Consider the following 18,273-nt stretch of genomic DNA (forward strand, 5'->3'; position numbering starts at 1 on the left):
ACAGAAGCTTCATCACTTGTGAAGCTTCCTCCCTGCTGGTGGGGAGTGGGCATTCAAACCTGTGTCCTTGTACATGGTTTGCTAAACCTGGTGCACCACCACTTGAGCCTCCAATTTACTAGCTTTTAACACTTCATCTTTATCAACTATTATCATGATTATCCTGGGTAGATCATTCTATAATGTTATTTCACAATCTTCTGGGTACTAAGGGGTTTACCAATAACTGTGCGTCTGAGAAACAGCACCATGTCAAGAAACAGCTCATTCAACAAATTATTAGACCATGAAACCTATTATAGGACAATGATATTCTGAATTATGATTACTATTTATATTTATTTTCATCTTTCCCTTTAAAAAAACTTCTCAATCATTTATAACTTTCTCCTGTTTTTTTGTTTCCTATCTTTTTTAAAAATTATCTTTATTTGATGAGAATAAATTCTCATCAGCCAGAAATTGAGAGGAATGGGAGACAGAGAGGGAGAGAGACAGAGGGACACCTACAGCATTGCTTCACTGCACACAAAGCTTTCTCCCTGCAGATGGGGACCAGGTACTTGAACCCAGGTTGCTGTGCATTAACATGCACTAAACAAGGTGCACCTCCACCTAGCCCACTGTTTCCTGTCTTTATGCTTATCATATGCCTGTATTACATTGTCCATGTCAAATATTCCAATATCCTCTTTTTGTGAGGTTTCTTCTTACTATTCTTTATAATTGCTTTCCTTCTGTCTGATCCGCTCATTTTTATGTTCATTCTATTGGGGGAAAAATAAGTGTTTGGAACAATAATCCAAATTTTGTCTTTGGTAAAATATGACTTATCCATTCAGCATACAGGGGCAGTATTCTAATTTTTATAAAAATGTGTAATATAATTTATTTTTTGTGTAATATAATTTCTATTTTATTTGTTTACATGTCAATAATGAACAGAATTTCTAGAAACTATGAGACAAGGATAAGACCTAGGGCTTACCTGAGGTCTTGGGAAGGTTCTGCTCTGATGTGAGGTGTCTCCACAGAGTGCCCGAATACTGCTCCTTCTGTACCTGGGATTCACATAAATGCAATAGTTAGTATAAGAAAAGGCAGACATAGTAATTTTCATCTATATTGTATATCAAATATACTTCTGAAAAATGGGGTAACCATAGAGAGCAGAAAATGAAAGAGAAAGCCCTAAAAATGAATTCAAGTTTGTGGAAACTTGAGAAAGATGAATCTGAATGTCCTTGCTGATAACTTTTAAGATAATCTTATCTTTAAAAGTTCAAACTGAGTAAGAATCTTTACCCGCTAATCAAAGAGCAAAATTCCATTTCCTTCCTTTTCTTAATGTCCTGGTGAATTTTAAGAGTATCGGTGGGGGGAAGAATAGGTTACTGTACTCAATTCTGACTTTCTACAAAGGCAGAACATAAATGAATCTGTGGAGTATCCCAGGACCCATTATAAAAGTAAGACGGAATCTCGGCATATACCCCCCCCCCTTCTCTTTCTGGTTGGATTTATACATGTCTATGCATAAATTTTCTCTTTACTATCCGTTCTTGCTTTAATAAAAACTCATCTCCCTGAAACATGAAGTAGAGAATAAAGGATGGAAGGAAGGAAAAGGAAATGAAGAGAAGAGAGGTGAAAAGCAAAGAGGAGAGAAGAGGAGAGGATGAAAGGGGAGGGGAGGGGAGAAAAGAGGAGGAGAAGTAGAAGGGGAGTATGGATTACAATGTAGTATATCATTAATTACCTAAAGCTATAGATCTCAACAGGCGGTTAGATGTTCTCCACTAAGAACTTCCAACTTTTGGTTAGCAATTACTTAACAGCAGAGAACAGGACACTATACTTTGATCTCTCTGGAATTAAGACTGTCTAAAAACATGAACTGCTTCAATTCACTTCATTAAGTTTGAACTACCAGTCATGGTTATCACAAGAGGCTATGCACATAACACTTGCCTTAGGTGACTAAATAATACTCTATCTGAATTTCCATTTTTGGACTCTTTTATTTTCTAGGCTTCCAGAGATTTTTTCATAATATAAATGAAATAAAATGATTTCCTTATCAAAATAAAAAATCATGAATATTTTAAAAAATATAACACCTATTTTTATCACTGTCCATGTTATTGCAATCATTTCCTTCAGAATAGATTTTGTTTTATTTTGATTCAGTATTTTCATACAATTTGGTTTATGACATTCTGCCTGCTCAAACAATGGCTTCAACACTTGCTTAATAAAATGTAGATGAAATATATAAATTACAAACTTACAAAATGAAGCTGTCTCTTCTTACTCAGAAAAACAACATGAAACATTTATTCAATAGTTAATGAAAACAGTGCCACCAGAAAATGAAAGCTCCAATTTAAAATCCTTAATTTTAAATTTGGTTACAGGGAAATGTTCTAGGACCAACCAGATGACTGGCAGCTGTATATAAAACAGTAGTGCAGATCTTCATTTGAAGATGAAGATATTCTATTTCTAAGTTTATAAGACAGTTTAATCTATACTAGGGTGCAAAGGTTTAATTTAGAAGGCACTATTACAGTTTATAAGTGAAAAGCCGTTGTCACGTGCTGACAATTTACTTACTGGTTGCTAACCAGGTTACACACACACATACACACACACACACATACAATTGTGTTTAACCTAAAAAGGTTCAAACAGGTATATGCTGTTTACAGTTTAACTGCACAGATATTTATTTTTAACATTTTATTTTTAAAATTTTTATTTATAAAATTGAAACACTAACAAGACCATAGGATACGAGCGGTACAATTCCACACAATTCCCACCACCAGAACTCCGTATCCCATCCCATCCCCTGATAGCTTTCCTATTTTTTAACCTTCTGGGAGTATTCATTTATTTTTAATAGAGGCAGAGAGAAATTGATAGGGGAAGGGGAGATAAAGAGGGGGAAAAAAAAAAAAAGCACCTGCAGCACTGCCTCACCACTTGTAAAGGTTCTCCCCTGCAGTGGGGACCAAACTGCAACTTAAATCATGGTTTTTCTTAATGGTAATATGCATATTGAACCATATGTACTACCATCTGGCCCCCTCAAATATTTCTCTAAGACATTTTCTCTTTGATATTTTGAATGGTATTTTATATCTGGGAGTGGAACATTCTTTGAAAAGGTTTTTTGAAAATATGACAACAGTTTTAGGTAAAACCACACATAGTTTATACATGAATTAATTTGAATATCCAAACACAGTGACTTAATAAACATTTGTTTACTGTTGTGAGGAGCTGCTCAAGAGAATACAATGCTCACTTCTGCTTTACTGTGTAGTCACCAAATACTGTTTTATATAGTGTGCTATCGGATATGGGGATTATAGATTTTTGACTGCTGTAATTGTAAGGAAAAATGACTACAATCCCCCCAAATTAGGAAAATCATTAAAATTAAACTTAATGTGGCTGGTGTGGCTAGCTATACTCTCTAAATACTAAACTCTAAGCTATTTATACATTAATGAGCAACCTATTCATAGTTACATATCCTTTGGGGAGTTCTTGGTTTCAGAAAAGTCAATACAAGGAAACTAAAAATACATATCCCTAGGTTCTTGCTCACTAACTTAGTCTATTTTAGAATAACTGAAAATTCTGTGAAATGTATAACACTTGTTTAACCATTGGTTTCATAGATGATACTGTATTTAATTTTAGATAATTTTTATTGGAGCAACAGAAGTTGTGATTAGTAATAGACATAAAGAAAATAAGTCTCTGTGCTTTGACATGTTAGTTTTCATCAATTGTCTCATTTTTCTCAGACATTTGAATATTAGTAGACAATACATTGTTTACATTTGAAAAAATGGGTAATCTCTACTTAGATAAATTAGACAGTTTATCGACATGATCCTAAGATCTTGGTTTTCTCATTTTTTTTTTCTTTGTCAGCTCTCACTTTAATTATTACTTTAGAGATCAATCTTGGTGTGGAGATTTTTACATCCAACTTAAAAATAATCACATAATACATCTAGTCAATATCACAAATAAGCAAAAGTAGTAATAAGGCAGAATTCAAATGCCCCTTGTCTTCCTGCAGTGGGAGTGGGGGAGCTTCACAAGTAGTGGAGCAGTACTATAAGTGTTTCTCCTTTTCTGTCTCTTTCTCTTTCCTTCTCTCCTTCTGTTTCATTATCTATTAAAGGGAAAAATATGGGGAAACTCCACCCATTGATAAGTTTAGTGAAAAGAGAAAAAAAAGGTTTTCTCATTTTTTACGTATACACAATGAAGAACCCCAGCTTCCGCATACTCTGTGAGTCCTTAAGTAAGTTATATTATCCCTACAAAACTTCAGCCTCCAGGGATATCAAATAATATTAACACCATTATTATAGTTTTGGATAAGTTTTTCTTAAATGGCACATACATGTAAGAATTAAATGTTCCTCAATTTCCTTTATCACTTTCAGTCTTTAGGAATATCACAGAAGATATACGTATTATGGATGTAGGAGTTCATTTGTTAATAAATAAAATTTCTATTCCTAAGATGTTAGTTTCAACAAACAGTTTCAAGAAGAATTTTGAAATCTTAAACTTAGACACTATAAATTTATTTGTTTTTATTATTTTACTGAGGAATGATTTATAATACAGTTGTTGATAACATGGGTCATATCCAAGATATGGAAAATGACAATATTTCATCTAATAGCTGAGTAATATTCCATTCTGTTTATATACCACAATTTTCTTAACCACTTATCTGTCACTGATATCTGTGTTGCTCCTATGTTTGTATCATTAGAAACTGTATTAATATGAACATAGGTATGTATACACAGATCTTTTGGAGTAGGTGTGTGTGTGTGTGCGTTCTTTAGAGAGATATCTAGGAAAAGAACAAGATATATATGACTTTTTTTTTTCCCTCCAGGGTTATTGCTGAGCTCGGTGCCTGCACCATGAATCCACTGCTCCTGAAGGCCATATTTTCCCCTTTTTGTTGCCCTTGTTGTAGCCTTGTTGTGGTTATTATTATTGCCATTGTTGATGTTGTTCGTTGTTGGACAGGACAGAGAGAAATGGAGAGAGGAGGGGAAGACAGAGAGGGGGAGAGAAAGACAGACACCTGCAGGCTTGCTTCACTGCCTGTGAAGCGATTCCCCTGCAGGTGGGGAGCCGGAGGCTCGAACTGGCATCCTTCTGTCAGTCCCTGCACTTTGCCCACATGCACTAAACCCACTGCGCCACCCCCCGACCCCCATATGTGACTTTTTAAAATAGATATATGACTTTTTTCTTCTTTTAAATATTTTTTCTCTTTTGTTGCCCTTGTTGTTTTCTTGTTGCCGTTGTTGTTGGATAGGACAGAGAGAAATGGAGAGAGGTAGAGGAGACAGAGAGAGGGACAGAAAGATAGACGTCTGCAGACCTGCTTCACTGCTTCTGAGGTGACTCGTCTGCAGGTGGGGAGCCTGAGGCTCAAACTGGGATACTTATGTCTGTCCTTGCGCTTTGTGCCATGTCGCTTAACACACTGCACTATTGTGACTTTTTTAAAAAAATTATCACCAGGGTGCCAGTACTATGAACACTCCTACCCCCCCCCCCTTTGTTTTTCTTCTTTCTTTCTAATTTACTTGATAGGGCAGAGAGAAATTGAGTTGAGAAGAGAGGTTTAGTGATGGAATGAGAGAAAGATATATATAACTGCAGCCCTGCTTCACCACTCATAAAACATGTCCCCTGCAAGTGGAGAATGGGGGCTTGAACCCTAGACAAAGTATTTAAAGAAAATGTGTGAGGGACCTCCCACTGTGGATAAGGAAGCTAAAGATTAGAGACATCCAAATGTAGTATAGTGAAATAATTCACTTTAATAATATGTTGCTTTGCTATGTGTGTGACACAGGTTTAAATCCAGCCCCCCAGGTCACTGAAGAAAGCAACTGTTCTATGGCCTGTACTCTCTCTCTCTCACACTCGCCATATGCCAGACCTTGTTCAGGCGCCATTATGCCGGGCTAGCTTCACAGGAGAGAGACTGGGACTCTCGGAGGCGGAAGGCAATTCCAAGTGTGTTAAAACAGAAGAGCAGTTGTATATATACTCGCCAAGCAGGGTGGAAACAGGATGTGAGGTAGAGAGAGTGGAGCGCAAAGAGACTGGTGGAAATCAGGGTGACTACTAGAGGGGGCGGAGCAAAAAGACATTGTGAACCAGTGAGATTAACCAATGCCCTGCAGGCATGGCAGTGCTTAGTTAAGCAGGATTAGAGACAGCATCTTTGGGGGGGGGGGGGGGGGTAGCTGGCATACTACCCAACAGTTTATGTGGGAAAGTGTTCCACCAATATTTTCCTCTAAGTATTTGATAGTTTCTGGTCTGAAATCCAGGTCCTTGATTCATTTGGAGTTGATTTTTATTTCTGGTGAGATAAGCTGTTTTGGTTTCATTCTTCTGCATGTTTTAACCCAGTTTTCCTCCTTCCTCCCTTTAATACTTTGGGCCCCCTTATCAACAATCAGATGTCTATATGTGTGGGGGTTTAGTTCTGGGCTTTCAATTCTGTTCACTAGTCTATTTTTGTTCCAGTACCAGGTTGTTTTGATAATGATGGTCTTATAATATAGTTTGAGATCTGGGAGTGTGATCACTCCATTTCTGTTTCTTTTTCTCAAGATGGTTTTAGCAATTCTAGGTGTTTTCTGGATCCAGATAAATGATTGTAGTAAATGATTAAAGAAGCTTGGTGGAACTTTGATGGGTATCTTGTTAAATTTGTATGTGGCCCTGGGGAGAATCTTCATTTTGATGATGTTTATTGTTCCAATCCATGAGAATGGTACGTCTTTCCATTTTTTTTTTTGGTGTCATTTTCTATTGCCTTGAATGACTCATAATTTTTAGTATCCAAGTCTTTCACTTCTTTGGTCAGCTTTATTCCTAGGAATTTTATTGATTTTGCTGAAACAGTGAATGGGAGTGATTTCTGGATGTCTTCTTCTTCAGATTTAGTGTTTGCATGAAGAAATGCCACTGATTTTTGTACATTGATTTTGTAGCCTGACACCTTGCTATATTGCCTAATAACTTCCAGTAGTTTTCTGCTGGATTCTTTAGGTCTTTCTATGTATACTATCATATCACTGCAAATAGTGAGAGCTTGACTTCTTCCCTTCCAACCTGTATTCCTTTTATTTCTTTCTCTTTCTTGAGAAAGCAAGAACTTCTAATATTATGTTGAAGAGTAATGGTGATAATGGACAGCACTGTCTAGTTCCTGATCTGAGGGGGAATGCTTTCTGCTTCTGTCCATTGAGTATGATATTGATTGTAGGTTTGCTGTAGATGGACTCCACTATCTTGAGGAGCATCCTGTCTATTCCCATTTTTTTTGTAGTGTTTTGAACATAAATGTGTGTTGGATTCTGTTAAAGGCTTTTTCCGCATCTACTGAGATAATCATGTGGTTTTTGGTTTTGCATTTATTGAAGTGGTAAATGACATTGATTGACTTACCTATATTGAACCAGCCTTGCATTCCTGAGATAAATCCTACTTGGTCATGATGAACAATCTTTTTGATATACTATCTGGTTAGTGAGGATCTTGTTTAATATTTTGGCATCTATGTTCATCAGAGATATTGGTCTGTAGTTTTCCTTTGTTGTTGTGTCCCTATCTGGTTTTGGTATCAGGGTGATGTTGGCTTCATAAAAGGTGGAAGTGAGTGTTCCTGTTTCTTTGATCTCGTAGAAAAGCTTTAGAAGTATAGGTATTAACTGTTTCCTAGAGGTTTTGTAGAATTCGTTTGTGAAGCCATCTGTTCCAGGACTTTTGTTGTTGGGGAGATTCTTAATGACTGTTTCAATTTCTTTGTCTGTGATTGGTGCATTTAGGTTTTGTAGTTCTTCTTGGTTCAGTTTTGGAAGGGCATATGTTTCTAGGAATTGTTCCATTTCTTCCAGATTCTCTAGCTTGGTGGCGTATAGTTCTTCATAGACGTTTCATATGATTTTCTGGATTTCTGTGGTGTCAGTTGTGATAGCTCCTCTATCATTTACAATTCTATTAATTTGTGTCTTCTCCCCCCCCCCCTTTTTATAGTGAGTCTGGCTAGGGGGTTGTCAATCTTGTTTAATTTTTTGAAGAGCCAACATTTGGCTTCACTGATCTTTTGTATGGTTCTCTTATGTTCAATGTTGTTTATTTCTGCTCTAATTTTAGTGATTTCCATCCTTCTGGTTGATTTAGGGTTCCTTTGCTCCTCTTCCTCTAAGTCCTTAAGGTATGCAGTAAGGTCATTTATTTGAGTTTTTTCTTGTAATCAAATGTGTGGTTGTATGGCTATGAATTTCAGAGGAAAAAAGGGAAAGCAAGAATAGACAATTATGCAAATCTACTGTCCACTGTAAATTCTAGGGATAGAGGAGAAAGAATAGTAGAGAAGAGAGACACACACACAGAGTCCACTCTGAGTCAGATTTCTTCCCCAAAATAATTCACAAAGGAGTATCAGAAATCAAAAGAAGGAGAAAAGAAGAAAAGAAGACAAGAACTTAAAAAAAAAAAAAAGAGCAGTGAAAGGAAAGAGGTTTTTTTTTTTTTGAATTAGCTAGAAGGAGGGAGAAAGAAGGGTGGAGAGAAGAGGTAGAGAGAAATAAGTTCCTCACACTAGATAGGACACCCAGTCACATAGCAATGGAGAAAAGAACAACAGCTAATTTTGGTCAATCTGAAGGAGGGACAAAAGAGACACACATATATATAATAATAGTAATAATAAAATAGAATAACGTAAAACAAAAAAACCCTAAAAGTCAGTCTGCAGCTGGGACAGCTCCAAATTGGCTGCAGGCAGCCTGAACAAAGACAGTCAATTAATTATAAGAAGTATCCAAAAAAACCCTTCCAGGTAGTCTTTCCCAGGCAGGGGTGGGGTGAGACTTTGATTGGTCAGGTATTTTGTCACTCAAATAGCCCTCCAGTCACTTAGAAAAAAAAGAGAAGAAAAACAAAAAGGAAAAGCACCCCTAGTGAGCCAGGAATCTTGGTAAAGAAAATAGCTCAGCAGGGAACCTGCTAGGAAAGGCTGTCCTGCCCCTGGAGGTTTGTTCCTGGGGGGTGGGTGGAGGTGAGCTTCAGAAAAATAATCAAAAGATTTCCTTTCTCTTTCCCCCTGGCTTCCATTTTCTAACCCAAGAGTGGTCTCACCCTTAGGACCCCTTATTCACCCTCCTGCTGCCGGCCCAGTATCCTACCAAAACCAGAGAATCCCGGGTCACAAGCTGTTGTTTGTTGGAGCTCATGCCAGCCACTTGCTATGTTCATATTTCAAGTGAAGTCGGAAACTACAGAAGAATACCAATATGCAGGGGAGTTAGACAGTAGCACAATGGGTTAAGCCCACATGGAGCAAAGCACAAGGACTGTTATAAGGGTCCCTGTTTGAGCCCCCAGCTCCCCACCTGCAGGGGAGTTACTTCACAAGCCAAGCAGTGAAACAGGTCTGTAGGTGTCTCTCTTTCTCTCCCCCTCTCTGTCTTCCTCTCCTCTATTTCTCTCTGTCCTATGCAAGAATGACTACAACAATAATAAAAAAAAAAGATGAAGTATACCAAGATGCTCATTTTCTCTAACTTCCTTGTCAATTTCCTTTTCCTTTTCTTTTTTTTTTTACTTTCTTTATTGGGGGATTAATGTTTTAAATCTGACAGTAAATACAGAAGTTTGTACATACATAACAATTCTCATTTTCCACATAACAATACAACCCCCAGTAGGTCTGCTGTCATCCTGTTTGGACCTGTACTCTCCCCCCAACACACCCCAGAGTCTTTCACTTTGGTGCAATTACCAACTACAGTTCAGGTTCTACTTGTGTTTTCTCTTCTGATCTCATTTCTCAACTTCTTCCTGAGAGTGAGATCATCCACATTCATGCTTCAATTTCTGACTTCTTTCACTTAACATGAATTTTTCATGTCCATCCAAGATCCACTGAAAATGGTGAAGTCACCATTTTTTATAGCTAAGTAGTATTCCATTGAATATACATAGCACAACTTGCTCAGCCACTCATCTATTGTTGGAGACCTGGGTTGCTATTACAAATTGTGCTGCTATGAACATAGGTATACACAAATCTTTTTGGATGGGTGTGTTGGGTTCCTTAGTATATATCCCCAGGAGAGGAATTGCAGGATCATAGAGTAGGTCCATTTCTAGCCTTCTGATAGTTTTCCATCCTGCTCTCCACAGAGTTTGGGTCAATTTACATTCCCACAAGCAGTGAAGAAGGGTTCCTTTGACCCCACAACCTCTCCAGCATTTGTTGCTGCTACCTTTTCTGATGTATGACATTCTCACAGAAGTGGTGTCTCGTTGTGTTTATTTGCATTTCTCTGACAAATACTTGGATCATTTTTTTCATGTGTTTCTCAGCCTTTTGGATCTCTTCTGTGGTGAATATTCTGTCCATGTCCTCTCCCCATGTTTGGATGGGGTCACTTACTGTCTTGTTGAGTTTGCCAAGCTCTTTATATATTTTGGTTATTAAACTCTTGTCTGATGTATGGCATGCAAAGATCTCCCATTCTGTGAGGGGTCTCTTAGTTTGCATATTGGCTTCTTTTGCTGTGCAGAAGTTTTTTTTTTTTTAATTTGATGTAGTCCCATAGGTTTATGCTTGCCTCAGTCTTCTTTGTAATTGGATTCATTTCATTGAAGATGTCTTTAAAATTTATTTGGAAAAGAGTTCTGCCAGTACTTTCCTCTAAATATCTGGTAGTTTCTGGTCTAACATCCAAGTCCTTGGAACTTACTTTGGTGTTTGGTAAAATATAGTGGTTCAGTTTCACTCTTCTTTATGTTTCAATCCAATTTTTGCAACACTACTTGTTGAAAAGACTCTGCTTTCCCCATTTAATAGTTTGGGCACCTTTCTCAAAAATTAGATGTCCCTAGGTGTGGGGGCTTACTCCTAGCCTCTCAATTCTATTCCACTGGTCAGTGTGTCTATTCATGAACCAGTACCAAGCAGTTGATGACAATAGTCCTATAATATAATTTGAGATCTGTAAGTGTGATGCCTCCAGTTCTGTTCTTTCTTCTCAAGATTGTTTTAGCAATTCTAGGTTTTTCTGGTTCCAAATAAACATTTGTAGCATTTGCAATATTCCCCTAAAAATGTGGTTGGGATCTTGATGGGGATAGTATTAAATTTGTATATAGCCTAGGTAGTATATTAATTTTAATGGTGTTAATTCTTCCAACCCATGAACATGGAATGTCCACTTCTTTATGTCTTTTTCAATTTCCTTGAGTAGTGACTCATAATTTTCAGTATACAAGTCTTTCACTTCTTTGGTTAAGTTTACTCCTAGATATTTTACTGTTTTTGTTGCTATAGTAAAAGGAATTGATTTCTTGATTTCATCTTCTTCTTACTTAGTGTTTGCATAGAGGAATGCCATTGACTTTTGTACGTTAATTTTGTAGCTTGACAACTTACTGTGTTGCCAGATGATTTCCAAAGATTCTTGCTGGATTCTTTTGATTTTTCTATGTATACTATCATGTCAAATGCAAATAGGGAGAATTTGACTTCTTTTATTTTTTTTTAAGTTTTTTGTATTTATTTATTTTCCCTTTTGTTTTTTATTGTTGTAGTTATTATTACTGCTATTGTTGTTGGATAGGACAGAGAGAAATGGAGAGAGGAGGGGAAGACAGAGAGGGGGAGAGATAGACACCTGAAGACCTGCTTCACCACTTGTGAAGCGACTCCCCTTCAGGTGGGGAACAGGGGGCTTGAATCAAGATCCTCATGCTGGTCCTTGCACTTTGCATCATGTGTGCTTAAGACTTGTTCTCTTCTAATCTGTATCCCTTTAATTCCTTCCTCCTTCCGGATTGCTATGGTAAGAACTTTCAACACTATGCTGAATAGTAACAGTGATAATGGGCAGCCCTGTCTAGTACCTGGTCTGAGGGTAAATGCTTCCAGTTTTTCAACATTGAGTATGATGTTGTTGGCTGTAGGTTTGCTATAATATAAACTCCACTATCTTGAGGAGTTTTCCATCTATTCTCATTTTTGTAGCGTTTTGATCATAAATGGATGTTGGGTTTTGTCAAAGGTTTTCTCTGCATCTATTGATATGACCATGTACTTTTTGATCTTGCTTTTATTGATCTGGTGGATCATGTTTATTGATTTACATATATAAAACCAACCTTGCACCCCTGGGATAAACCCCACTTTGTCATGATGAACAATCTTTTTAATATACTGCTACATCCAGTTGGCTAGAATTTTGTTCAATATTTCAGTATCTATGTTCATCAGAGATATTGGTTTGTAGTTTTCTTTGTTGGTTGTGTCCCTGTCTGTTTTTGGTATTAGAGTGCTGTTGGCTTCATAGAAGCTGGAAGGGAGTATTCCAGTGTTTTCACTCTTCAGGAAGACTTTTAAAAGTAGAGGAATTAATTCTTCTGTGAAGGTTTTGTAGAATTTATTTGTAAAACCATCTGGTCCAGGCCTTTTATTTTTGTGAAGGATTTTGATAACTGTAAATTTCATTGGCTGTGATGGGCCTGTTCATATTATCTAGTTCCTTTTTATTTAATTTTCTAAGTATCTAGGAAAGTTTCTAAGTATTTAGGTAATCGTTCATTTCTTCCAGGTTCTCTAGCTTGGTGGCATATAGTTGTTCATAGAAGTCTAGCATGATATGTTGAATTTCTATAGTTTCTGTTGTAATATCTTATTCAATTACAATCCTATTATTTGGGTCTTCTAACCTTTTTTGTTTTGTCAATCTGGCTAAAGGTTTGTCAATTTTGTTTGCTCTTTCAAAAAACCAACATTTACTTTCATTGATCTTTTGTACGGTTTTCTTATTTTCAATGTTATTGATTTCTGCCCTAACTTTAGTATTTTCTGTCCTTCTGGTTACTTTAGGGTTCCTTTGTTCTTCTTCTAGGTCTTTAAGTTGTGCAATCAGGTTATTTATTTGTGCTTTTTCTTATTTCCTAATGTATGCTTGTATGGCTATGATCTTCTCTCTCAGTACTGCGTTAGCTGTGTCCCAAATATTCTGATTGCTTGTACCTTAATTTTCATTGAAGTCTTGAAACATTTTGATTTCTTCCTTTATTTCTTCTTTGACCCAGCAGTTGTTAAGTAGTTTACTGTTGAGCTTCCATATTTTGGGACTATTACTAATTTTTTGTCTATTGCTAAGTGTTAGTTTAAGTCCACTGTGGTCTGAGAATATGCTTGGGATTATTTCAATGCTCTTGAATTTGCTGATGCTGTCTTTGTGGCCTAAAATACGTGTATCCTTGAGAATGACACATGTGCACTTGAATAGAATGTTTATTCCAGTTTCTTGGGGTGAATGACTCTGAATATATCCAACATTTCTAGTTTATCTATTTCCTCATTATCTCCTTCATTTCTTAATTGATTTTCTGCCTGGATGATCTGTCAATTGAGAGAATGGGGTATAGAAGTCCCCTACTATGACTGTGTTGCTGTTAATATATTGCTGTAGCTATTTCAGTAGATGTTTGTTGTATTTAGGTAGCTTTTCATTGGGTACATGGATGTTAATAATTGTTAATTCCTCTTGATTGACTGATTCTCTGAGCATTAAGGAATTTCCATCTCTATGCTTTTTAATTTTATTTATTTTAAGGTCTATCATGTCAAATATGAGAATAGCTATTCCTGCACTTCTTTGTGGTCCACTGGCTTTTATTATAGTTTTCCATCTTTTCACTTAGAGTCCGTGTTTGTCTTGTTGAGCTAGGTGGGTTTCCTGTAGAAAGTATATTGTTTGGTTGTTTTTCCTGATCCACCTTCCTACTCTGTGCCTTTTAATAGGTGAATTTAGGCCACTGACATTTAGTTATATCAAAGAACGAAGATATTTTAATGCCATTCTTGAAGATTTTCAGATGGTTCTGATGTTTATAGGAGAACTTTCAGAACTTCTTTCATGGCAGGTTGGTGATAGTTGATTCTTTCAACTGCTGCTTGTCTGAGAAGGTTTTTATTCCTCCATCTAATCTGAATGACAGTCTACCAGGATACAGTAATCTTGGTTGAATGTCTTTCTCATTAAGCACTCGAGAGATATCTTGCAATTCTCTTCTGGCCTGTCGTGTTTGTGTGGAGAAGACTGCTGCTAATCTTACAGGTTTTCCTCTGTAGGTGACTTTTTTTTTTTCTCTTGCAGCTTTCAGGATCCTTTCTTTATCCTTATTTCTTTCCATTCTAAATATGATGTCTCTTGGTGTCCTTAAGTCTGGATTAATTCTGTTTGGGACTCTCTGGACTATGTCTTTCATGTTGTCTATACTTAAAGAAGTGCTCAGCTATTATGTCCTGAAGAATGCTTTCTTCCCCTCTCTGTCTTTCTTCCTCCGTTAAGCCAATAATGCATATATTATTTCCTCTGAAGTCATCCCATAGGTCTCTGTTGTTGTTTTCAGTATCTCTTAATCTCTTTTGGAGATCACTTCTATTTCTTTCTGAGTTGTCTCTAATTCGTCCTCAATCTTGCTAATTCTGTCTTCAGCCCCATTTATTCTATTTTCTCTCCTCTGTACTGTTATCTGTAGTTCTATTTTGTTACCCTGTTCTGATACTGTTTTAGCTTGTTCAGCTAGTTGTGTTCTTAGCTCAGCTATCTAAGCTTTCAGCTAATAACCTTGAGATAATTAGTGTTTTCTTCCATAGTCTCATTTGTTGTTTCTGCATTTCTGATGACAATTTGTTCAAACTCTTTACTCATTCCTGTAACTATTTCCTTAATTAGTGTTTGGATGCTGACCTTATTATTTTGTGGTTCAACCTTTGGGGACACTTTTAGCTGGACTCTTGTCCTAGTTCATTTCTCCAATATTTCTTCTTGTTGGTTTAACCATTCTATATAGTATTTTATGAGGATCCTCTCTCACTACTTTTCAAATTATTGATCACTCTTGCCTGGATTGACTTGTGTCTAAGTAAGGTACTTAAAGAGTTCACAGTTGTGGAAATTACAGGTTGTTTCAATATTATTTTAATCCTTGAGTTGGAGCACAGTGGCTTTAGAGGCCTCATTTGCTCTTTTTCTTCCCTGTAGGCTATGTGAGCCTGATGGCTTTGAAACTATAAGTAGGCTTCTTAGCTTAATCATTCACTACTGACCAATAGATAAAACAGGTTGGGGAGAGAGATAATACAGTTGTTGTGCAAAGAGACTCTCACACTGGAAGGATCCAAAACTCTGGGCTCAATTCAGCTTCTCTGCCAAGCTGGCAGCACTCCTGGGCCCCGTGAGTTTCTAAACAAATCCCATTTATAGCCTGTAGTTTCTGAGGCAATTAGAACAATGTGGAAAGGCTTCCATTATACAGGCCCATTGCTAGGCCACCGAGGTGTAGCTCTTCTCCTGAGTTTCCTGGTCAGTTCTCTGTTTCCAGATTTCAACACAGGGCCTTCCCCCTGCTGCTCCAGCCTCTGAGGGAAGTAGCAATGTAGACTCATAGTTGCATTTGGCGAGTCTTAGGGGAGTCCTCTCCTCTCTTCAGCAGTTTTTTGTTGGTAAAACAGACTGGAATTGGTACCTCAACTGGTAAACTGCTGGACTGTTACCAGCCACTCAATCTCCCCTTAGGCTCCTCTCTGTCCATGATTCAGTGGGGACTTGAAGTTGTTCTAGTCCTGCCTTGTTGTGGCCCCAGGTGATCTCCTTTCTCCTTTCTTTTTTCTACTTATTCCTTTTTTCTTTTTGGTAGGGTGGTAGGGGGTAGGAAGCTTGTATATGTAGCATCTCATTTCTCCTGGTCCAACTATTTTTTTCATCTAGAGAGTGAGAGACATTGAAAGTGGGACACCACACCACAAAGGCTGCCCTTGGCACAGTGGTACTCCAATAAGTGTGCAGGCTTGAAGCTGAGCCATATTCAAGGCAAAGCATGTGCCTTATCAAATAACCTTTCAGCCCTCCAGTTATTTGATTATCTCACTGTCAAATAATATTCTGAAGCATATAGCTGATGGTGTAGGGGACTGGTGGTAGCACACCTGGTTAAGTGTATATATTACTATGCACAATAACCCAGGTTCAAGATCCCATAACACGGGGGAGGCTTCACTAGCAGTGAAGCAGGTCTATAGGTGTCTTTCTCTCTTCCTCTCTATCAACCCATCCTCTCTCAATTTCTCTCAGTCCTATCTAAACTGAAAGAGTGAAAGAGAGAGAGAAATGAAGGAAGGAAGGAAGGAAGGCAGGAAGGAAGAAAAGAAGAAAGGACAGGAGAATGGGGGGGGGGGGGTGAAATGGCCACAAGAGCAGTGGATTCATAGAGCTGGCTCCGAGCCCCAGTGATAACCCTGGAGGCAATAAAAAAATTAAAAACTGGGGGTTAGGAGGTAACCCAGTGGGTTAAGTGCACATTGCACAAAGCACAAGGACTGGTATAAGGAGGCTAATTTGAGCCCCCCGCTCCCCACCTTCAGGGGGGTCGCTTCACAAGTGGTAAAGCAGGTCTGTAGGTGCCTATCTTTCTCTCTTCCTCTCTGTCTCCCCTCCTGTCTTGATTTCTCTCTGTCCCATCAATGGTAACAATAACAATAACGACCACAACAAGGGCAACAAAATGGGAAAAAATGGTCTCCAGGAGCAGTGGATTTTGGTTATAACCCTGGAGGCAATATATATTAAAATAAGAAACTTATGGTGTAATAATAACTAAACTAAGATGTTTCTGGAATCTAATTATCTATTAACTTTAAGCCCAGATGCAAAAGTAGGAACTACCTCTCAACAATTCTTTGCATTTTATTCTTCAATGATAATGTCTTATTGATTATGAAATACTTATGGTATGTCATCAATACTAATTCTTCCTGGCATAACCCTTAATCTATCTTCCTATTATGATAACAATTTCTCAGAAATTCTCCAGAATATATGTTTTTATTATTATTTTTTTTATTGCCATCAGGGCTATTGCTGAGGCTTGGTCCCTGGAGGACAAATCCACCACTGCCTTGTAGCTAATTATTTCCCTTTTTATTTCTTCATCTCCCTCCCTCCTTCTCTTCTTCCTCTTCCTCTTTTTCTCCCTCCTCTTCCTCCTTCTCCTTCTTCTTTTGATAGAGATAGAGAAGTTGAGAAAAGGGTGGGCAGAGAGGGAAAGAGAAAGGAAGGTACCTGCAGAACTGCTTTTCCATGGTGAAACTTCCCCCATTCAGGTGGGGACCTGGGGCTAAAACCTGGCTCCTTGCACACAATAATATGTGTGCTCTACTGGGCATACCATCACAGCTTCCTAGTATAGATGCTTTTCTCTCTAAACTATTTTCTATTCATCCCTTTGCTCAGATATCCCCAATATCACAATTAACTTGTAAATAATCTTAGGACAGCAATTATCTCATAATTCTGAAGGTTGTAATTTTTTTGTCTGTTTAATTCTTAAGCATGTAAATTATTAGATGCTTGAATTGAGGAATTTGACTTACTTAAATGTGCACACTGTTGATCTGAGATTCTAATCCATAGCTAAGAATCAGAAAATACGATTGAGAAAAAATAAATACAATGAAAGTATTCTGTTTTATAATTGGCATGCAAAACACGGTTTCCATTCCCTACTATGTTTCTTTATTCAGTATTATGAAATAAATCAGATGAAGGTGACAGTTTGCATTTATTGAAACTGTTACTATGATCCTACCCAATATTATTTTATGATGAAAATATGTTGCCAGATTGTTGATTTTGATGGATATAAACAGTAACAAAAACATATTTTTGTTTGATCATGAAGAATAAGCTGTCAAACATTCTGAAATAAATTATTTAAAGTTTTTCTTTGTTTCTGTTCAATATCATTTTTATAATTTTAAATTTATCTCATTACATTTAGTCTTAAATATCAAATAATATATTTTCTTCCACTGTAAAGTTTTCAGAAGATGAAAAATTCATAACAGAAACAGTATCTGGTAATTTAGTGGAAGACAGAGTAGAGTAAACCAAGTTCTTTCAAGATGAAGTACATTGTAAAAATACTTATTTTTTCCAGTTACAGAGAAATTTAGACAAACATGTCAGAAGTAGGAATGATGTAGCACTTCTTGCTGAATTTTTATAACTGACACATCTAGTATTTTTTTTCACTAGCATTTATTTATATTTTAAAAATAAAATCTCATTATTTGTTAATTCACATTTTCTTGTCATTGTTGTTGTTTCC

At 37.1% G+C, this 18,273-nt stretch overlaps 1 protein-coding gene across 1 annotated transcript in view; it reads right to left on the bottom strand.

The window, feature by feature from the left end:
* Window positions 1-18,273, bottom strand: part of SGCZ (sarcoglycan zeta) — a 375,824-nt gene that overhangs the window by 30,731 nt on the left and 326,820 nt on the right. Inside the window, exon 5 of the mRNA XM_007519946.2 lies at window positions 989-1,061. Within this exon, the coding sequence (XP_007520008.1) occupies window positions 989-1,061 (73 nt within the window). The remainder of the gene's footprint in view (window positions 1-988; window positions 1,062-18,273) is intronic.

This window comes from Erinaceus europaeus, chromosome 2, assembly GCF_950295315.1.
Source record: "Erinaceus europaeus chromosome 2, mEriEur2.1, whole genome shotgun sequence".
Lineage (NCBI taxonomy): Eukaryota > Metazoa > Chordata > Mammalia > Eulipotyphla > Erinaceidae > Erinaceus > Erinaceus europaeus.